This window comes from Olea europaea, chromosome 3 (genome assembly GCF_002742605.1).
Source record: "Olea europaea var. sylvestris chromosome 3, O_europaea_v1, whole genome shotgun sequence".
Classification (NCBI taxonomy): Eukaryota; Viridiplantae; Streptophyta; class Magnoliopsida; order Lamiales; family Oleaceae; genus Olea; species Olea europaea.
Window position 1 is genome coordinate 11,186,830 of NC_036239.1, and position 22,567 is coordinate 11,209,396.

Below are 22,567 nucleotides of genomic sequence, written 5' to 3' on the forward strand. Positions count from 1 at the left end.
AATGATGGAGGAAAAGATCCCATAAAGTCAATCCCCCAGACGTCAAATATCTCCACTTCCAAAATGTTGTTCAATGGCATTTCATTTCTTCTCAAGATATTCCCAGTGCATTGACATCTATCACATCTCTTGACAAACATGAAGGCGTCCCTAAACAATGTAGGCTAGTAAAATCTTGACTGTAAAATCTTTGCAGCAGTCTTTGAAGCTCCAAAGTGTCCCGCATAAACAAATGAATGGCAACGCTCAAGAATCTAAAGTATTTCTTCTTTAGGTTTGTACCTCTTTACAATCTAATCTGCCCCTCATCTATAGAGAATCGGATCTTCCTAAAAATAGTACTTCAGTTCAACAAAGAACTTTTTCCTCTGGTGACTTGAGTAATCATGTGGTAGAATGGACTTGGCTAAGTAATTAACAATATCTGCATACCAAGGTGTTTTTTCTACACTAATCATATGCTCATATGGGAAAACCTCATTGATATCCACTAATTCCTCTATCTCCCCAGGATCCAATCGGGATAAGTGATCAGTTACCATATTTTTATTGCCCTTTTTATCCCTGATTTCGATGTCGAATTCTTGCAAAAATAATACCTAACGGATCAATCGTGATTAGCATCCTTCTTAGTCAGCAGATATTTTAGTCCAGCGTGATCTGTGTAGACGATGACCTCAGACCCTACAAGCTATGACCTAAATTTATCAAATGCATATACCACGACCAAGAGCTCCTTTTCAGTGGAAGAGTAGTTGATCTAAGCCTCATTTAGGGTTCTGCTTCCATAGTAGATCACATGAAACACTTTGTTTCTTCGCTGTCCCAATACTGTACCCACGGCGTGATCACTGGCGTCACACATTAGTTTAAAAGGCAGTTCTCAATCTGGTGCTACAATTACCGGTGCTGATGTGAGTTTCTCCTTCAAAGTGTTGAAAGCTGTCAGGCATTCCTCATTAAACTCAAACGACACATCCTTTATCAATAGATTGCATAGTAGCTTAGTGATTTTTGAAAATCCTTGATAAATCTCCTGTAAAACCCGGCATGCTCCAAGAAACTGCGAATCCCTTTTATTGATGTTAGCAATGGTAACTTCTCAATGACCTGAATTTTTACTTTATCCACCTGAATTTCTTTTGTTAAGTCCCGATGCCCAAGTACAATCCCTTCTAGCACCATGAAGTGGCATTTTTTCCAGTTTAATACTAAATTAGTTTCCGTGTATCTTTGTAATACTAGATTCAAGTGTTCCAAGCACTCGTCAAATGAAGACCCAAAGATCGAGAAATCATCCATGAATATTTCTATAAACTTCTCTACCATGTCTGAGAAAATAGCCATCTACATTGTTGAAATGTGGCAGGGATGTTGCAAGGGCCAAAAGGCATCCTGCGATAAGCAAAAGTACCATAGCGACAAGTGAAGGTTGTTTTCTCCTGATCATCTTGTGACACTGGTATCTGATTTTACCCTAAATACCCATCAAGAAAATAGTAATGTGAGTGTCTGCCAATCTCTCCAACATTTGATCAATAAAAGGAAGGGAAAGTGATCTTTTCTTGTAGCTGCGTTGAGTTTGTGATAATCGATGCAAACACTCCATCCTGTCACTGTTCTGGTCGGTATCAGCTCATTCTTCTCATTTGGCACTAATATGATTCCACCTTTATTCGGTACCACTTGAACTAGGCTAGTCCATACACTGTCCAATATCAAATATATAATTCCAGCATCTAGAAGTTTGGGTATCTCTGCTCTGACCACTTCCTTCATATTTGGGTTCAACATCCTTTGACTCTCTATTGTTGGTCGAAAATTTTCTTCCATAAGAATCTTTTGCGTGCAAAGTGAAGTGCTGATCCCTTTTATATCTGTTATAGTTCATCCAATTGTTATTTTATTTTCCCTTAGCACCCAAAGCAGTTTCTCTTCTTCCACTTCACTGACTATGTTTGAGATGATGACCATGAGTGTATAAGACTCCCCCAAGTAAGCATATCTGAGGTGGGGTGGTAGCTGCTTGAGTTCTAATTTCGGTGGCTGCTAAATGGATGGTAGTGGTTTTGTGGGTCCTGCCTTAAGCTCCTCAAAATGCCTTCGGCATGTGTACGGTGCGTTAGTATCCAAAAACCTTGCACATGTTTCAATTTCCACTAAATCGGACTGCGTTGACTGAGAGTGTGCAATGCAAGCTTCATAGGCATCTGATAGATTGTGGAGCAAAAATGAGTCTTGAACTACCTTATCAATCACATCGATTTGGAATCAGCTGTCTAACTCTGTAGGTAGTTTCATTGCCTTGAAGACATTAAACGAGATCTGCTCTTCTATTAGTCTCAAAATCAACTGCCCATTCTGAATGTCGATCAAAGCTCTCCCTGTTGCCAAGAATAGTCTACCAAGTATAAATGGGATGTCCGATACTTCTGTATCTGAGATTAGGAAATCCATGGAGAATATGAATTTTTCAATTTTGACAGGCACGTCCTCTATTATACCCCTAGGATGTGGTAATGACCAATTAGCTTGTTGCAGTGTCACTATAGTCGCCTTAACCTCTCCCAAGCCGAGTTTCCTGAAAACACATAGAGGCATTAAATTAATACTTGCACCAAGATCACATAAAGCTTTATCAAAATAAACTTCACCAATCGTGCAAGGAACAACAAAACTTCCTGGATCTTTCAATTTCCGTGGGAGCTTTTTTTGAATTCTTGCCCTGCACTCCTTTGTTAGGATCACTGTCTTGTGATCCCCTAGTTTGTATTTATTTGATAGTATGTCCTTTAGGAACTTTGCATAACTAAGCATCTGGAAGAGTGCATCGACTAGCGAAATATTGAGATGGAGGTTCTTGAAAACTTCTAGAAATTTCTTGTATTGTTGTTCCAACTTCTGCTTCTTTAGCCTCTGTGGGAAAGGTATGGGAGGCTCATGAGGGTTAACGTTTACCTTATCCTATGATTTGCTAAATTCTTCAATTAGGGTAGATTCTTTTATCTACTCGTCATGCTCTATGGTCTCTTTAATCGCAAGAGATTTTGATTCTCTATTTACACCTGGCCTTTTTACATGTATCTCAAGTAGCTGCTTTATACTTCTAGTTGTGGTTGCCTTAGCATGCTCTTTCGATGTTACTTGGCAAACTACCTGGTGCTCTTCCAGTTAAAGTAACTGCCATCTGTCCCATTTGAGTTTCTAGATTTTTGATGGCTGCATTCTGATCTTGAAGAGTGGCTTCAATTTTCCTCATGAATTAATTATTGTCCTCATGTACAGGTTGGTCTTCTCCATAAATTTACTAAACATCTCTTCTAGTTGAGGCTTTTCATCAAACTGCTAATACTGACCCTATGGCCTATTCTGGTTTTGATTGCTCCAAGAAAAATCTCGGTGCTTTTTCCAACTTGAATTGTATGTTTTCCCAAATGTGTTATTTTACTGTCATTGTCTCCACCGAGCAAAATCTACCTAACTATTCCTTGTATCAAGATTGGGCATTCAACCGTTACATGTTCGGCTTCACATTCCTTACAATTGGCCTTCTTCAACTGTGTTGCGTTAGCTAATTGTGACATGTTTTCCAACTAATGAAATAATGAATCAATTTTTGCAGGCAAGGCAGAATAAACATCCACTTCATAAACTCCCGGTGACCTATTTTGAACTACTCATTTCGATGTCCACATAGCTGATGTAGTAGCCATAGTCTCAAAAAGCTTCAGTGCTTCATCAATTGTCTTTGTGAACAGTGTTCCATTTAATGATGAGTCAACCATGCTTTTAAAGGTTGGAAGCAAGCCCGCATAAAAGTATTGGACTTGGAGTCCTTTGCTAATCCCATGATGTGGACACTTCTACAGCATATTCTTAATCCTATTTCAGGCTTCCTCGAAGTTCTCTGAGTTGCCCTGATGAAAGACAGTTATGTCATGCCTGAGCTTTGCAATCTTGGCGGGTAAAAAGAACTTGGTGCAGAATTTCTGAGCTAGATCATTCCATGTAGTGATGCTTACGATTGGTTGCGAATCTAGCCATTCGATTGCCTTGTTGCGAAGTCTATGTGGGAACAGCCTTAATCTGATTGCATCATCCGAGATTCTTTGATATCTGAAGTATTGGTACATCTCCAAAAAGTGAGAAACATGAGTGTGTGGATTCTCTTCAGTCCTTCCATACAATTGATGACCGTTTTGAAATAGTTAAATCACATTGGTCTTAGGCTGCCCAAACGGTGGATACACTATGCTTGACTAGCTTTGAATTATCAGAGGGGTCATAAAATCTCCTACGAGTATATTTCCTTCATCTACTGTCCCTTCTTCATTGGCCTGAAAAATTAGATTGTTTCGTATGTTAGCCATTTGTTGTTGTGCCTCTCTATTTTCTCACTGCCTTCGATGTAGAGTTTGTTCGATTTCTAGATCGGCTAGGATCAAGTCTCTTTCAGTAGACCTTAACATGCAAATTTGCGAAAATAATCAATAGTAGTGCTTAGATGCTAAAATGAAACAATTAACAAAATAAATGAAAATAAAATGAAATAACAAAAATTTGCAAAAATTTATGTTTGAATTAGTGCCAATGTAAATAAAATTAAACTACTATTCAATCCCCGGCAACGGCACCAAAAATTTGTTCACGAAATATTTTCTTTCGATTTAATACACCGTACGTGTACGGCTCGTTAACAAGTAATAAAGTGGAATTTAGAGTTCCGAGTATCGTCCCACAGAGATTGAATAGTTCAGCTTTATTTATCGTAGCCTTAACCGGAATGAAATTATCAAAATCAAAGCTTTAACCTAAGAAAACCCTAATTTCACAAATTCTAATTATGGAAAACCCTAGTTTTGCTATGATGACTACTGAATGTTTTAAAGGCACAATATGATGTATCTAAATGAATTTAAATGCAATATGATGATTGGAACGTGAATTGATTTTACTTACGGAAATTAAATCGCACTAGGATCACTAATTCCTATGTAATGATCACTTAAACCCTAATTTTACAACCTGACAACACGATTGGATTAATAACAAATCAATGCTCACAAATATATCCAACACACTCTTTTGAGCAATATCGAACATATTCTTATATACCACCAACCTATATCTCTATGACTGATGCATATAAATAAGAATGCATGTAGTTTTATGAGCGATTAACAATTCATGCAAAGCATAGAAGTATATTTCTATCCCCTATTGGACCCTACGATGGCTTATACCTTTTTTGAAGATGATCAATTTAGTCCTTGAATTTTCCTCCTTTCCATTTTGGCCTTGTTTCTTCCATCTTCTCGTCTCTTCGACCAATTTAATCCTGCAATTAGTACTTTGCTCGATCAAAACTTCGATTGCTCATTCAGTTCAACTTTTCGATATTTGTGCTTTGGTCTCTAAGCTATCACTTTGATTCGTTTTGGTCCTTTTCGTTCCTTTTTCTAGTGAATTCCATCATGTCCATCAATATTCCCAACAATCCAAGAATTAAACGAATTTAAGCCACAATTCAAACATTTTGCTTGTGATTTAGTCATGTTCGTGAGTCATATAAGTGCATAAAAATGCACTTATCATTATTAAATGATGAAGAAGCACTTTATGATCTACAAGAGGTACATGAAGGCATAATCCGGTTGACAGTCTTTGGCCCACAAAATTGCGGGCCAAAGGTACTTCTAGTCCACAATGAGACGAGATGCACTTGAATTTGTGAGGAAGTACAATAAGTGCTAACGTCTCTCTCTCCTCATCAAAGCATCTCCACAAGAGCTTAACTTTGTATTTACTCCCTAGCCATTTGCAAAGTGGAGGGTCAACCTAATTGGTCCTATGCACATAAGAAGAGGAAGAGCTAAATGCGTCATCGTTATAGTTGACTACTTCACTAAGTCGGTTAAAGCAGAACCATTTCTTAAGATTATCAAACAAAAAACTACTGACTTCATATGAAAATTCATCATATGTCAGTTTGGAATACCTCAATCTATCGTGATTGACAATAGGAAATAGTTCAACAACGCCAGTCTTGCAAACTTTTGTGAAGAGTTCGGTATCAAAAAATATTTTTCTACACCAAACCAACTACAAGCAAACAGCCAGGTCAAGGCAATTAACAAGATCATGACACACACATTGAACACCAAATTTGATACTCTTAAGGGAGGATGGGTTGAAGAACTCCCTAGCGTGATGTGGTCTTACCATACTACAACAAGAAGCAGCACGAGAGAAACCCCATATTCAATATCCTCCAAGGTAGAAGCTATGATCCCATTGGAGATTGGGATTCCATCATTCTACACATCAGCCTACAACAAAATTGAAAATGAAAAGTCCCTTCACAAAGAGCTAGACTTGGTGAAAGAAGTGAGAAATGGGGCTGAACTCGAAAATGCTATTATAAACAACGCAATGCAAAGTATTACAACTAGAAGGTGAGGAAACGAGAATTCGATATGGGTTTCCTCATATTGCGAAAAGTTTTCCTCGCCACAAAGGAGATCTGATTAGGATTCCTGGGACCGAATTGGGAGGGAAAATTACTACCTAGAGGAGCCTATGAACTAGAAAATATGGAAGGAAGACCTCTACTTCATCCCTGGAACGCCGAGCATCTAAGGAACTAATATCAATAGAAGAGAGAATCCACTATAATATGTAAAGCTTCCTACAAACAACTATAATAAAACTATTATTGCACCCTTAAGCACTATAGTAAGCCGAACTAAGGTTGCATTTGCTGCAACACTAAGACGACTCTTATATCACAAGAGTCATTGAAGCCTTGCTCTACAGCAAGCCGAACTAAGGTTCCATGTGCTGCAACACTTAGATGATTCTCCTATCGCAGGAGCCATTGAAGCCTTGCTCTCCAGCAAGCCGAACTAAGGTTCCATGTGCTGCAACACTTAAGATGATTCTCCTATCGCAGGACCATTGAAGCCTTGCTCTACAGCAAGCTGAACTAATGTTGTATGTACTTCAAAACTTAGACAATTTTCCTATCGCAGAGCCATTGAAGCCTTGCTCTATCACAAATCAAACTGATTGTATGTGCTATAACACTTAGACAACTTTCCCATCGAAGAGAGTAGATGGGAGTTTTGCCTATGATAATATGAACCAAACTAAGCCATTTTTGTGAAGACCAAAGTAAAATAATAAATACAAAGCCATTAAGTAACGAATAGTACGAAAAAATAATAAATATAATTTTTTACAAAATTCAGGACTAATAATTTCAAAACATTCAATAGGGGAGATACGAACTCCCACTACCTCCGACAGCTTATGAAGCTCTTTTTTCTACTCCTCGAAAGACTCCACCAATAAGGCACCATCAAAATCGAGCCTCTCTCTATCTATGTGCTTCTAAGCTCTTCCAGAGCTACGAAATACACATCCTGGGCTAGAGTATCAAACTTAGGAGAGGCCCTCTAGAGGTCTACAGCCTTGGCTGCATTAGCCTAAGCCTCTTCTACCCTCTTAACTGCCTCATTTGCCCTCTTATCAACCTCATCAGCCCTCATCCTCAGTCTTCTTCTTCTCCATCATAGTCGTTGGTTGACTTTCTCCCCCATATTTGCAACGCCTTATTATCATCCATCAAGGACTCTGAGACCAACTTCGCATCCAACTCGACATCCATCTTATTAAGGCGGTCCTCATACTTTTTCTCCTTCTCAGATAACCTTACCTCTCTACATCGATGCTCTCATAGAAGCTTAAGGCTTGGTTTTTGGCTTCGAGCGTCCTTATCAAACTCTACCTTCACCTAATCCGACACAAATAAAACCTAAAGTCACGCCCGAAAAAGGCCCAAATATTATAAAATATGCAAGTTAAAGCTTAAGAAATCACCTTATCTGCCACAGATGACATGTACAGGAATGAACAGTAACCATGGGGCTAAGCTGATGTACTCACCAACTAACATCTCATCTAGGAAATGTTGTTCCCTATCGTTCTAGCTTCTAAAGAAGAGATTCCCTGAGTTACAAAGAGGAGGAAGCAGCCAACAATAATTTTTCTTTAAGGGAATGGTGCCGAAGAATGTCAAGAACAATATCAAGATGGGAGCCCGCTAAGCATCTGCATTAGGCCATTGTCGATCTGGACATGTTTCTTATGACCTCAAAAAGCTGGCAGCAATAGTAGTAGAGAAGGGAGATAATGCAGGTGATAACCTCTACAGGAGCTTTACCGGGGACGAGCTCCTCGAAAACAAGACTTTAGTGGGGGTCTTGGCTGGAGGACCCCCAGAATGATTTGGCATCAGTGGGGCGACCTCGACCTCAGCTAAATAAATTACATCCTCAACTGGAGCTGCCACCCTCTTCTTCACTTTGGTAATAGCCACCTTTGGTGCCTTATAGCCCAGCATGTCTGAGTCATAATCTATGAATATAAAAAAAATTTATTATTGAAATCAAGATTGCAGTTATGGAGTTCCATAAGAAATCAATCCTTATTGTAAGAAGCTAGAAAAAAGAAAGATACACTAAGATGCTCCGACTATTGATGAGGTTGGAGTCACTAGCTGAAATAGCCTCGCCTAGATAAGTTGCAAAACGAAAATGACGAACTTGCGGGACCTATCTCTCTTAGGCAAGCCCTAAATGCCTCAACCCTTCTCTGAGTTATAGGGGTCAAGACTGCCTTCTTATAAACTGCAAATGTGATAGTGAAAGGTGAGAGAGAAAAAAAATTATACATATATATATATATATATATATATATATAGCGGGGAGTTAAATTGCTCTACGGTTAACTCGGGGCTCCATAATTTATGCCATAGGATAAGAGTGGCAACTAACGTTCACCACCCGTTGGGGTATAACTGAGTAGGAGCTTGTCCCTATAAGGATAGGAACTTACAAATGACCCTAGGAAAGGGGATTCTATGTGTAGAACCCCAAATAATTCTAGACACCTTAGTGGCACTAAGACATGAATATTGGATGACTAAAGTATACTTCAGATTTTTAGTTTCATTTGAGACCCATTTTTGACATAGGAAACATTCAATTTGGAAAATGATATCTAAATAAAAGTTGTAGCTCTTTGAGAAAGCTTTCCAACGCACTTTCAATTACCTCAATCGGATATCGAGAGAAGAAGTTATGATAGAAACACTGAAAACTATGCAGTGTCAACCGGACTACAACCGGTCGACCGAAACTGCTTGAAATGAAAATTCTCGTTTTTCTCTAGAATTTAAATATTTATTTTCATCAATTATTTTTTCAAAGGGCCACCCACGTTTTTGGCAATAAAAATCCCACTAAATTGAAGCATTTAACCTCAAACTTAAATGGCACCCATGTTTTCACTCTTAAATGAAATTTGACCCTTCATTTGCTTTAAGTTATGGGATATTTACCTATAAATAGAGACCTCATTTCACTTATTTTTTTCTCACTCCAAAAGCAAGAGCTTTTACATACTAAAGAAAGAGTTTTCAAAAGAGAAAAAGAGAGAGAGGAAAACTATTTTTCCTAGAAGTTTAAGAAGTGTTTTCAAGTATCAATTCTCAACGGTTTTCAAACATCCAAGGAGTGCATTTCTTTCAACGTCCTAGTTTCACCGAAGTTTTCAATCCAAGTTTTCAAAGTTTCAAAAGCATCAATCAAGGTAGGTAAAGGTGCAATGTGTTTAATCGTGTTAAGTTATAAGTTTCGATTCATGTTAATGTTTGTATACCAAATGGTACTCCGGTACGACATACCCCTCTATGTTGAAGAAATGTTCATATGCCAAATGGTGCCCTCGGGTATGGCATACCCCTTCATGTCAAATGGTGCCTCCGGGTACAGCATATATGAAAAGTTATAAAGTTAATGTTTTGAAATGTATAGCTTGATCACGAATGCACCTATGACACCTATTGAGTTTTTCAACTCACAGGCTTAATCCTATCCCTACAGATTGAAGAAATTCTACCTCGGGCATGGATGGAAGAGAAGATGGAGAGTGATGCAACGAGCCCATGGAAATCCGGTGAATAAGTGATTTGGATTTATTTTTATGGAATGTTTTCCAATGTTATTTCTTTAAAGTTTTGAATAATGCAGAATGCGAGAACAAGTTATGCTTTTTTCAAATAAATTACATTTTGTTGTTTTGAAAAATGATTCAGTATTTTTGTTTAAAGTATTTGAAGTATTGTTATTTAAATTATTATCCGAAGATGTAAGTTTCTGCTAAAACGTATACACTTGTTACTAAACCACCGGTTAAGCTAAGTAAAGTAAGTAACGTTCCGGTCCACTAGGGGTCGGGGCGTTACAGCGTGGTATCAAAGCAAGGTTTAGCCGATTTTGTAGACTAAGTATGTTTTTTTTTTTTAAAAACAAAAGGAAAATGAAAAGTTTAAGGTATTCCATGGCATTGTGCATCCATCCATCAATCCCATCCTATGGTCCAGGTATGTTCATGTTTAAAGTTAATAATTATGTTTATGTTATGATACTTTGATATGATTTAGAGATGTGTTATTTAAAGATACGTAATGGACTTGGGCAAAAGCTAAGGGCTTAAAGGGAATTGCATGATATGAAAGTTTAAATATTTGTATGTTTTCTCTAAGCAAAGAAAAAGTATGATGTATGTGAAAATGCAACAGATATGGCTCATAGAACGGATAGGGCATATAGAGAAGCATTGAACCGTAGAATTGCTATTCATTTCTATGAAAACTATGTAACTGATCTGACCCAACCGCTTAGCGAACATGTGTATGACATCTATGAGAGATGTATGATGGCGGTTAATGCTGGAATGGAGATCACGCATATTGAGGCCATAAATGACATCATACACTCCCTCCCACCTCAATAGGGAGATATGGGAGTCACGGTTAGAGATGAAATGTTAGAAGGCAACCCAAACCTGTTCGAGTTTGAGAGGTATTGCCATGCCCTGATTGATTTGTGGGATGATGTAATCCATAAGGAGCCTAAGGAGGAACCTTTGACTGAGGAAGAAGATCCCGAAGAAGAACCCAAGGATGATTTAGAGAATGATCCTGAGCCTGAGCCACAGGTTGAGATGGACATAGAGTCCGGACCTGAGGCGGAAGACTCCTCCGAAGATGAAGCTCTACCAAAGAAGATCCTAGAACTTATAGGGATTAGATTTAAATTTTTGCAATAGCTTTCCTTATGTCAAGAGATAAAATACTATCTTCTTTGCTTTAGTATTCGAGGAATGAAACTAATAAGAACCATATGTTTTGTCTAAAGGAAATGGCCCGTGCAAACCAAAACTTGATAAGAGACCTCCTCCGAGCGGTTAAAGACCTAGGCAGGCAAAACCCGAACCAAGCTCAACCCCTACCACTAGCTCCTAATGTTCCAAACCATGCTTCAGTGATTGAGCAATTTCAAAGGCACAAGCCCCCTACCTTCAACGGAGCAGCTGATCCACTTGCAGTCGAGGAGTGGTTTTGCAAGTTGGAGCGTATATTCCGATTGATAGGGTGCACGGACGCTCAGAAAGTCCAGTGTGCTGAGTTCATGTTCTCCGGTGATGCAAGTCACTAGTGGGACTCAATGTCAAGGACAAAGACCCCTGAGCAACAAGAGGAATTGACTTAGGAGCAATTCAAAGGGGAAGTAATGGACAAGTACTTTCCCCAGTCCTTGAGGGATCACAAAGAAAGTGAATTCCTCCAACTCAAGCAAAGGACTATGTCCCTGACTGAGTATGAGAGGAAGTTTGATCAACTTTCAAGGTATGCTCCACATCTGGTGGATACGGAAGATAGAAAGCTATGAAGGTTTAAACAAGGGCTGAACTCGGATATAAGCATAATACTTATGTCCCATCGCTTCACCACATACCGTGAAATGCTGGAAAGAGCTCATGCTATTTGGTACCGAAGACTAGCACCGAACAACATGGTCAACTGTTCAATCAACCGGATAATGATAACATGGGAAAGAGGAAATGGAATGGCCAGGACAAGGGAAAAGGTAAGTGGCAGAACAAGAAAGCTAATGGCGGAGCCAATGCCAGCAAAAGCATTGTGTCGGTTATTGCGCCCTATTCTAAGTGTGGAAGGACACATCGTGGCGAGTGCTTACAAGGGAAATATGTCTGTTTCCGATATGGTAAGCCAGGACATATCATTAGGGATTGTCCCACACATACCCAGAAGAAGGATGATAACAGGGACCAGAACTAGAAAGGGAAAGCACGAGTTTTTGCATTGACTTAATAGGATGTAGAGGAAAACTCTAATGTCATAGCAGGTACTCTACTGATAGCCAATACACCTGCTTATGTATTGTTTGATTCAGGAGCTACACACTGCTTTGCTTTAACAACTTTTATGGCTAAATTTAGTATTACTTGTGATAAGTCGGAAGGTACATTAGAAGTTAGTATTTCTTCGGGCAACCCTTTGAATACTGATAGAATAGCCAAGTTAGTAAGTATCGAAGTTGAGGGAAAACCAACTGAAGCGAACCTATACATGATAGAAATGAAGTATTTTGATGTAATACTAGGCATGGATTGGTTAGCTTGTAATTACGCCACTATCCGATGTAAGGAAATGGAAGTATCATTTCAGAAACCAGGAGATGAACCATTTTCATTTCTTGGAATGAAGATGAAACCCCTTATTCGACTAGTATCGACTTTACAAGCTGAGAAGATGTTGAGAAAAGAAACATGTCAAGGATATCTAGTAAGTATCTCAGGAGGGAAACAAGAGACGATAAGGGTTGAAGATGTACCAATAGTACGAGAATTCGTAGATGTGTTTTCAGAAGATCTATCTGGTATTTCACCCGATAGACAAGTAGAATTCACCATAGACCTAATTCTCGGGGCGGCACCAGTATCTAAAGCCCCATACCGAATGGTCCCAAAGGAACTACAAGAATTAAAGAAACAGTTGCAAGAACTCCTAGATATGGGCTTCATACGACCAAGCGTATCTCCATGGGGTACACCGGTGTTGTTTGTAAAGAAGAAAGATGGAGGCATGAGGATGTGCATCGATTATAGGGAGATAAATCGATTAACCATCAAGAATAAGTACCCACTCCCAAGGATCGAGGATCTGTTAGATCAACTGAAAGGAGCTAAGGTATTTTCCAAGATCGACTTACGATCGGGATACCATTAAATGAAAGTAGAGACAAAGGATATACCTAAGACAGCTTTTAGAACTCGATATGGACACTACGAGTTTACAGTGATGCCATTTGGGCTAACCAATGCACCTGCAGTGTTCATGGGCTTGATGAATCGAGTGTTTCATCAATACTTGGATCAGTTTGTCATAGTCTTCGTCGATGACATTCTGATATATTCCAAGAGTAAGGAGCGACATGAAGAGCACTTGAGAATAGCCATAGAGGTATTATGCAAGGAGAAGCTATATGCCAAATTCAAGAAGTGCGAGTTTTGGCTTGAACGAGTTGGATTTCTTGGACATGTAGTTACTGCCCAAGGGATTGAAGTAGATCCAGCAAAAGTAGAAGCAGTAACCAATTGGAAAACACCAACAAATGCTGGCAAAGTACGGAGTTTTCTAGAATTGCTTGGATATTATAGGAGATTCATAGAAGGATTCTCCAAAATAGCTAGACCAATGACGTAGCTTACAAGGAAGGGAGTAAAATTCCTATGGACGGAAAAATGCGAACGAAGTTTCCAAGAACTTACGCAGAAGTTGATATCAGCACATGTATTAACAATACCTGAAGGTACGGAAGGGTTTGTTATATACAGTGACGCATCCAAGTGAGGATTGGGATGTGTACGAATGCAGAATGGAAAAGTGATAGCTTATGCTTCAAGACAATTGAAGAAACATGAGCAGAACTACCCGACGCATGATTTAAAACTTGCAGCGGTAGTACACTCTTTGAAGATATGGAGACACTACTTGTATGGATGGAAGTATGACATCTACACAGATCACAAAAGTCTCAAGTATTTCTTCACACAGAAGGAATTGAAAATGCTACAAAGACGATGGTTGGAATTGGTGACCGATTACGACTGCACTATTCACTACCATCCGGGTAAGGCTAATGTTGTGGTCGACGCTCTAAGTAGAAAATCAATGGGACAATTGACGTCACTACACACCTCTCAAGTGGAGTTAGTCAAGGACTTGGAAAAGTTGCAGATCGAAGTGGTTACCACACCAAGACAAGTCACTGCTTGTCTAGCAGCTTTAATAATTCGACCTACTCTTAGAGATGAATTATAGAAGTACAAAATAAAGACTCATTTTTGTAGAAGATTAAGAATGAAGTTGGTATCGATAAGAAAAAGGACTTTGGAATAGCTGAGGATCAGACACTGATATTTAGAGGAAGAATTTACATGCCTAAGGATGAAGCCTTGAGAAACGAGATATTAAAAGAAACACATTCCACCCCGTACACCACACATCTAGGGTGGTACGAAAATGTATCAAGATCTTCGAGATACATTTTGGTGGAGAAATATGAAAAGAATTATAGGGCTGTACGTGCAGAAGTGCATGGTATGTCAATGGTTAAGGCAGAACACCAAAAACCAGCTGGATTGTTAAATCCACTAGATATACCTAAATGGAAATGGGAAAATATCACAATGGACTTTGTGGTTGGATTCCCGAAGTCAGCAAGAGGAAATAATGCTATATGGGTAGTAGTGGATCGACTAACGAAGTCAACTCATTTTCTTCCAGTGAAAATGACATTCAGTTTAGACTAATTAGCACAGTTGTACATTAAAGAGGTTGTGAGATTACACGGTATACCTGTATTCATTGTGTCTGACAGAGACCTAAAGTTCACGTCCAAATTTTGGAAAAGTCTACAAGGAGCTATGGGAACGAAGCTGAACTTTAGTACAGCATATCACTCTCAGTCCGATGGTCAGTCTGAAAGGACCATCCAAACTTTGGAAGACATGTTGAGAACATGTGTTTTGGATCTAGGAGGTAATTAGGAGTCATACTTACCTCTAGTAGAGTTCGCTTATAATAACAGTTTCCAAGCAACTATTGGAATGGCACCATACGAAGCTCTCTATGGTACAAGATGTAGATCCCCTATTCATTGGGATGAAGTCAGAGAGAAGAGAGTTTTAGGACCAGAAATAGTTGAAACGACGGTCGAGATAATCGATAAGATCCGTGCAAGAATAAAGGCAGCACAGGATCAACAAAAGAGCTATGCAGATACAAGGAGGATGGATTTAGAATTCCAAGTTGGGGATAAAGTGTTTCTGAAAGTAACACCGATGAAAGGTGTACTTAGATTTGGAAAGAAAGGCAAGCTACGACCCCGGTATATCGGACATTTCGAGATACTTGATAGAGTCGGAAATGTGGCTTACCGACTAGCTTTGCCACCTGAATTATCGGCAGTACATAATGTGTTCCATATATCGATGATAAAGAAGTATGTACATGTTCCTAAGCATGTAGTGAGTTATCAAACCTTGGAGGTACAGAAAGATTTGTCGTACGAGGAACTACCCATCAAGATATTGGATCGAAAAGTGCATAAACTAAGGAATAAAGAGATTCAGCTGGTTAAGATACATTGAAATCATCACAGTGTAGAAGAAGCCACTTAGGAAAAAGAAGAAGAAGCCAAAGATAAGTATCCAACACTATTTGCCCAATCAGAAGGTAAATTCGAGGACGAAATTTTAATTAAGGTGTGGGGAATGTAGAACCCCAAATAATTCTAGACACCTTAGTGGCACTAAAACATGAATATTGGATGACTAAAGTATACTTCAGATTTTTAGTCTCATTTGAGACCCATTTTCGATATAGGAAACATTCGATTTGGAAAGTGATATCTAAATAAAGTTGTAACTCTTTGAGTTAGCTTTCCAACTCACTTTGAAATACCTCAATCGGATATCGGGAGAAGAAATTATGATAGAAACACTGAAGGTTGTGCAGTGTCAACCGGACTACAACCGGTCGACCGAAACTACTTGAAATGAAAATTCTCGTTTTTCTCTAGAATTTAAATATTTATTTTCATCAATTATTTTCTCAAAGGGCCACCCACGTTTTTTACAATAAAAACTCTACTAAATTGAAGCATTTAACCTCAAACTTAAATGGCAACCATGTTTTCTCTCTTAAATAAAATTTGACCCTTCATTTGCTTTAAGTTATGGGATATTTACCTATAAATAGAGACCTCATTTCACTCATTTTTTTTTCACACCAAAAGCAAGAGCTTTTACATACTAAAGAAAGAGTTTCCAAGAGAGAAAAAGAGAGGGAGGAAAACTATTTTTCCTAGAAGTTTAAGAAGTGTTTTCAAGCATCAATTCTCAACGGTTTGCAAACATCCAAGGAGTGCATTTCTTTCAATGTCCAAGTTTCATCGAAATTTTCAATCCAAGTTTTCAAAGTTTCAAAAGCATCAATCAAGGTAGGTAGAGGTGCAATGTGTTTAATCGTGTTAAATTATAAGTTTCGATTCATGTTAATATTTGTATGCTAAATGGTACTCCGGTACGGCATATCCCTCTATGTTGATGGTTGTATGTCAAATGGTACTCCGGTACGGCATACCCCTCTATGTTGAAGAAATGTTCGTATGTCAAATGGTGCCCTCGGGTACGGCATACCCCTCTATGTTGAAGAAATGTTCGTATGTCAAATGGTGCCCTCGGGTACGGCATACCCCTTCATGTCAGATGATGCCTCCGGGTACGACATGTATGAAAAGTTATAAAGTTAATGTTTTGAAATGTATAGCTTGATCACGAATGCACCTATAACACCTTTTAAGTTTTTCAACTCACGGGTTTAATTCCATCTCTACAGATTGAAGGAATTCTACATCGAGCATGGATGGAGGAGAAGATGGAGAGTGATGCAACGAGCCCATGGAAATCCAGTGAATAAATGATTTGGATTTATTTTTATGGAATGTTTTCCAATGTTATTTCTTTAAAGTTTTGAATAATGCAGAATGCGAGAACAAGTTATGTTTTCTTCAAATAAATTACATTTTGTTATTTTGAAAAATGATTCAGTGTTTTTGTTTAAAGTATTTGAAATATTGTTATTTAAATTATTATCTGAGGATGTAAGCTTCCGCTAAAACGTATACACTTGTTACTAAACCACCGGTTAAGCTAAGTAAAATAAATAGCGTTTCGGTCCACTAGGGGTCGGGACGTTACACTATGACTGACATTTAAAATCACCGAATTTAGTGCCACACATCCTACTGGGGACAAATCCCACTGGGGGCACACTAGCTCGGTCCATAGGGTCAGGAACTACCATCACAACTGATCTATATGAGTCTATTTCCCATTCACCCAAGTTATTCCCCTCACTATTAGCTCGGGACCCCATTTCATCCCTCTTATTTTCTCTTGGGCTTAGGTCCATATTCGTTAAATGACCTAGATTCCCTAGGTTACCTACAAAAATAGGCATCGGGGTCAGGATTTTTTGGAAATCTAAACTTGAAGAAAAGGTGGAAGTAGATGGTACTGACTCTTCTTGTTGATTACCCCAAGAATAGATCGTAGACTCATCCAAATTCATACAATCAGAGAGAAAAAGAATGACATTCTCTGAAAAGAGAGTACTTGGGAAGCGAAGACCTCATTCAAGACAAGAGAGAAGAGCTAGAGAGGAAAGAAAAGTCTCTACTTTACTTGGGAAATGAGGAAGCTGAAAGATAAATGGCATGGAAAAAGACGTTTAAATTAAAGGAAAAATCGAGGGACTGAACCCAAACCGTTGGATGAGGAAATTGAAGGAAAATGAAGGGCCCAGATTTATCAAAACAAAACGATGTAGTTTTGACACTGAAAGCTACCAAAGGAAGCAATTGAAAGTATGAGACAACTTAGTAAATGAAGACACGATGCCTGGCATACCCTTTAGCCATTGTAAAGGTGATAAATCATTACAAACTGAGTCAACTAAGATTATAGCTTGTCCATCCCTTGAGCAAGCACTGACCTGAGGGGTATCTATTGATCACTAACCTACCATCTCATTAAAAATGTATCTAGCACTTATCTCGTCCACAACCCAGGGCGGGATGGTCAGATTAGCTCGGTCTGTGGCTGCCATAATTTTAAACAGACATAATGATTACAGGTTCCTTATGCCTTGTCAAATCACTCAATCTTGGAAGAAACGATGACAACACCACTCAAAGCCGCTAATTATCCACCATGACTAGTTATCCTAATGCAGATCATGATTTTCTAATTAAAGAGGACTGATTACGATTTGATAGGAGCCGATCTTGTTAGCCAATCAAAGAAGAGATTGGTGGCACACTAACCCAGATCGACATCATGATTGTTCTGATTGACAAGACATACTTCTAGTAAAATTAAACCTAATTCTCTCTATAAATGGAAAGAGATGGTCCCCTCCAAACAAAAAAAAAAGGGGAAATAGAAAAAGTAACTCATTACCCTAAAAAAGATACATTTGTATCATCCATTATCAATAAAAAATTCTTTCCCAATGAAGGAAGTTGACAAAAAAAAACGTGCTCAGTAATTTTTAATGTCAGCAAATGCAATTTTAGCCAATTCATGTGACATGCCTATTAATACTATTTATATAAATTCTTGAATAATCTAATATGCCTGAACTATATAGTTCAAGTAATATTATCATGAAGGTGAGTAAATATGCATTGTACTTTTTTCCTTGACAAATATTTTATTCCTTTGAATTTTTCTGGCAAGATTTTTAATGAAACAACTTTTGTAGCATATTCAAATGAATAATCCCTATAACAAAGGATTTTTAACGATATTTATTTACGATGTGCATTTAAGATATGCTGTAAAAATAGACCATTTATGACATGCCTTATATACGTGCCATAATAATCTAATTACTTGCTGCGTACATTTAGGACGCACTATAAATGGTCTATAAAAGGTACGAAATCAATTTGATTAATCCCTGAAAATCAGATATTTAAAAACTGGATAAAAATCGACCTACTTGTCGGTTGACCCGCAACCGGGTTAGTGGTTTTGGCAAGTATTTTCCCTATTAATTTTATAAATAAACTTCTTTGTTAGGCCCAAGTTTTAAACCTCAAACATTGTACCATTTCAGAATGCCCAGCCCATTTTATAACTTGCTTCGCCTGTACTTTAATTCAATGAAATCGACGTGGGATTAGGAGAGAGTCTCCACTTATCGGGCAAGTATCACGAAGTCTTTGCATTGCTTCATTCATTACCTCTACTCACTTGAATGATTTAATTGGGTTAATTCAAGATTCAATTTTGTTTATTTTTCTTATTAATCTCCAGAATATTTTTTTATGTTTAATCCGAGGAAAAATCTATACAAGTCTTGTGAAGTTAATTCAAGGTTCATATTTTGATTATATTATTTTGCTATTACTACTGTCAAATTATTTTGGTAAATTTATATATAATTATTTTATTTATTATTAGTGGTTTGATCGGGGTTGAACCTTTCAATCCTTGACCCTTTTATTTTTGAGTCCATGGGCGGGTCGGTTTTTTAAGACATTGATATTTACCAAGCATTCCGTAAATTGTTTACTTGTGATTTTCTTTTCTACAAACCAAGAAATATTTACGTCATGCATGTTGTATGTCATAGAAAAAAAGAATTAATAAATAAATAAGGCAAAAATGTTGCATGCCTTAAAAATGTAAGATAAAAGTGAAATTAATTACTGCACACGCTTGAACATGCTATCATATAAGATAAAAGTGAAATTTGTTACGGCATGCAATTGTGCACCCGTAAAAGATTGATTTACTTTATTTTAAACAATATTTTTTTACGAAATACATTAGAGCACGTAGCTAAAAATAGAATTTTCTTTTTAAGAATGATTTTCCTTAAAAAATGATTTTCTTTTATTGTCCTTTCCTTATTTTTCTCTTTTTCCATTTTTATTTTCCTTCTTCAGATTTTATCTTTGCTTTCGTTCAAGGACGGACTCACATGGGGTCATTTGGGATCATTCCAAATGACCCCACAATTTTATTTTTTATTTTTTTTAAAATTTGTAATCGTTTCCTTCATGACTTACTTTGACGCGCTCATTATAAAATGTCAAATAAAGTTGAAATATTACATTACTAATACCATTTCGAAATGCTCACAGCTTAGTTTTTTAACTAATTAATGGAGCATGAAACGGCCAACCATAGCAAAAGTTAGGATGCATCAAAGTCAATCATTCCGAACTAGTATTTCGAGAATTTCAATAATATGCTAATTTTAAAAATTCTTCAACAATCGTACTTTTGCCGAATCCACAAATCGCCTACATCACTTAGAAGTTCATTTCGAGAACTATATCGTATTTATATCGAATGTCCAAACGGATATCGAAAATAGTTAAACGTCCATCAAATATACGTTTCTAAAAAAGACGTCTAACTCGTCTTTCCTTTAAAAAGTTTTAATTATTTCATTAACTTTTATTATTTTTGCACAATAAATTTCTCAATATAATTTACATCATTTTATTAGCAAATTTTACATGGAGTGTGGCAAAAAAAAAATTAGGATCACTATAGATTATATGCAATTTAAATTACTTTCGAATTAAACTTGAATTTCATTTACTTGTTAGATTGAATTTGAACTTTATTTCAATTTATTTATTTACTACATTTAAATTGATTTATTCGTTGTCGGCTCAGCATTTGTCAACGATGTGGTAAACAATAATATACAAGTAGCAAAATCTATTCTACAATATTGATAATGATATAATTATATGACATTTTTAAAGGACCAAGATGTGTAGACTATAGTTGTAGTAATGTATTACTTATTTTCATTAATATTATGCTGTTTTTTTTTCTAAAAAAAAAAAAAGAAAATTTACATTTTAATTTTTGATCCGACAATACAAAAAGTTTGGATCCATCCCTGCTTTCCTTTCCTTTTTCTTTTCTTTTCTTTCCATTTTTTTTTTTTTTTTGTTTTCTTCTTTCTCCTTATTTGTTATTTCTTTGGCCCAAACCCTCCTCTTCCCTCCTCCAAGAACGAAGGCAATTTGGGCTTTTGTTACATGTTCGATCTGAAATCGAACTGTCGTTCAATAACCATCCAAGTTTCTCCCAAATCGCTGATTTGACGTCACTAATTACCGCCTCTACTCCCTCTTTTATTTGACTTTAATTTCAAAATTTTAAATGACTTTATCTATACAAAAGTCATTTTATCCAATAAGGATTTAGATTAGATTTGAGTTACAGTATTGTATCTACAATTATGATTTTGAACCTTACCCTTTTTTCTTTTTTCTTTTTCTTTTTTTTTTTAAACTTCAAAAGTATATATGAAGTTTCTATAAATTTGTTAAGTAAAACTTGTATAGTTGAAAATTGAAACTATGAAAAATAGTCAAGCTTTTGCATTTTTAAAAAATAAAATAAAATAAAATAAAAATGTATAATTGAGTAATTCTAGGAATTATTAATTAAATATAGTATTTTATAATTTTAAATGTTTGCTATGCATTATTTTAGTTAATCAATGATTTCCTAAATGATTAAATACTTAAAATAATAATAAAAATAAGTGACTTTTTGTATGTCTAGGTTCATAAGCTCGAAGCTTGGCCTTCACTCGTAGCTGGGCTTTACGTCTTTTAAAACACTGAAAAATGCAATACATTTCTATACATAATAGTAGGAAACTATTGGATTTTTAATTTAATTTTGATGGAACCCATGCAAATTTTTGAAAATTGGAAGTGAATGATTGTCATAGCATTTAATTTGTATCTATATATATTATTGTTAATGTATTCTTCTTTGTACTTGTGCTTTTGTGAAATATTGATGAATAAATTCTATTTTGCATCTCATAAATGGAAATATGTCTATCTGGTGGAGGGGGTATTTAATTATTAAATTCATTTTGTGTATCACTTTATACATTTATACATATGTATTAGATGACAAGTCTGCATTTTTGTTTTATGTTTATGTCCAATAGTAAGCTTTCTGATGAATTCATGGTATGTGGTGCAGTGAGTTAATAGATTTCGAAAAATCCTGTTTGGCCAGACTCAAGGTCAGGCCAAAAACACGTCGGCCCCTTGTTGACGGGGCACCCCCACATCGGCCCCTTGTTCAAAGCCAGGCCAAAAAGCAAGGCTCATAAATTTCTCCGGTTAACATTTCACTGATTTTTTGTTGTCCAAGAAAAAAGCTGCCAAATTCTCTGAACTTCCAAAATTTCAATCCACAATTGGAAATTCGGAACATGTGATGTGTCACCCATTATTTGTAACAAGATTTCATAGGCCACTCAATAATAGGATTGAAAAGAAAGTTTTGAAAGAAAGCACACAAATATTTGAGTACATTTTCCACGGCGAATTACTGTAAAATAATTGCTAATATTTGTAGTTAAATCACAGTAAACGACAAAAAGAGTGGGATAGAAAGTATATAACATGATTTAACTCCAACAATGAGAATGAGACAAACAAACGTTGATTGTCGAGGAAACGGGAACATGACAAAGAAATATTTGTTATTAAATATAATAAGAAAT

General features: G+C 36.9%; 1 protein-coding gene across 1 annotated transcript; it reads left to right on the forward strand.

Moving 5' to 3' along the window:
* Positions 1–6,141: 6,141 nt before the first annotated feature.
* Positions 6,142–6,909, forward strand: LOC111378407. The gene is made up of 2 exons (XM_023001602.1): positions 6,142–6,455; positions 6,804–6,909. Exons 1-2 carry the CDS (start codon positions 6,142–6,144, stop codon positions 6,907–6,909), a joined length of 420 nt encoding a protein of 139 aa, XP_022857370.1.
* Positions 6,910–22,567: the final 15,658 nt, after the last annotated feature.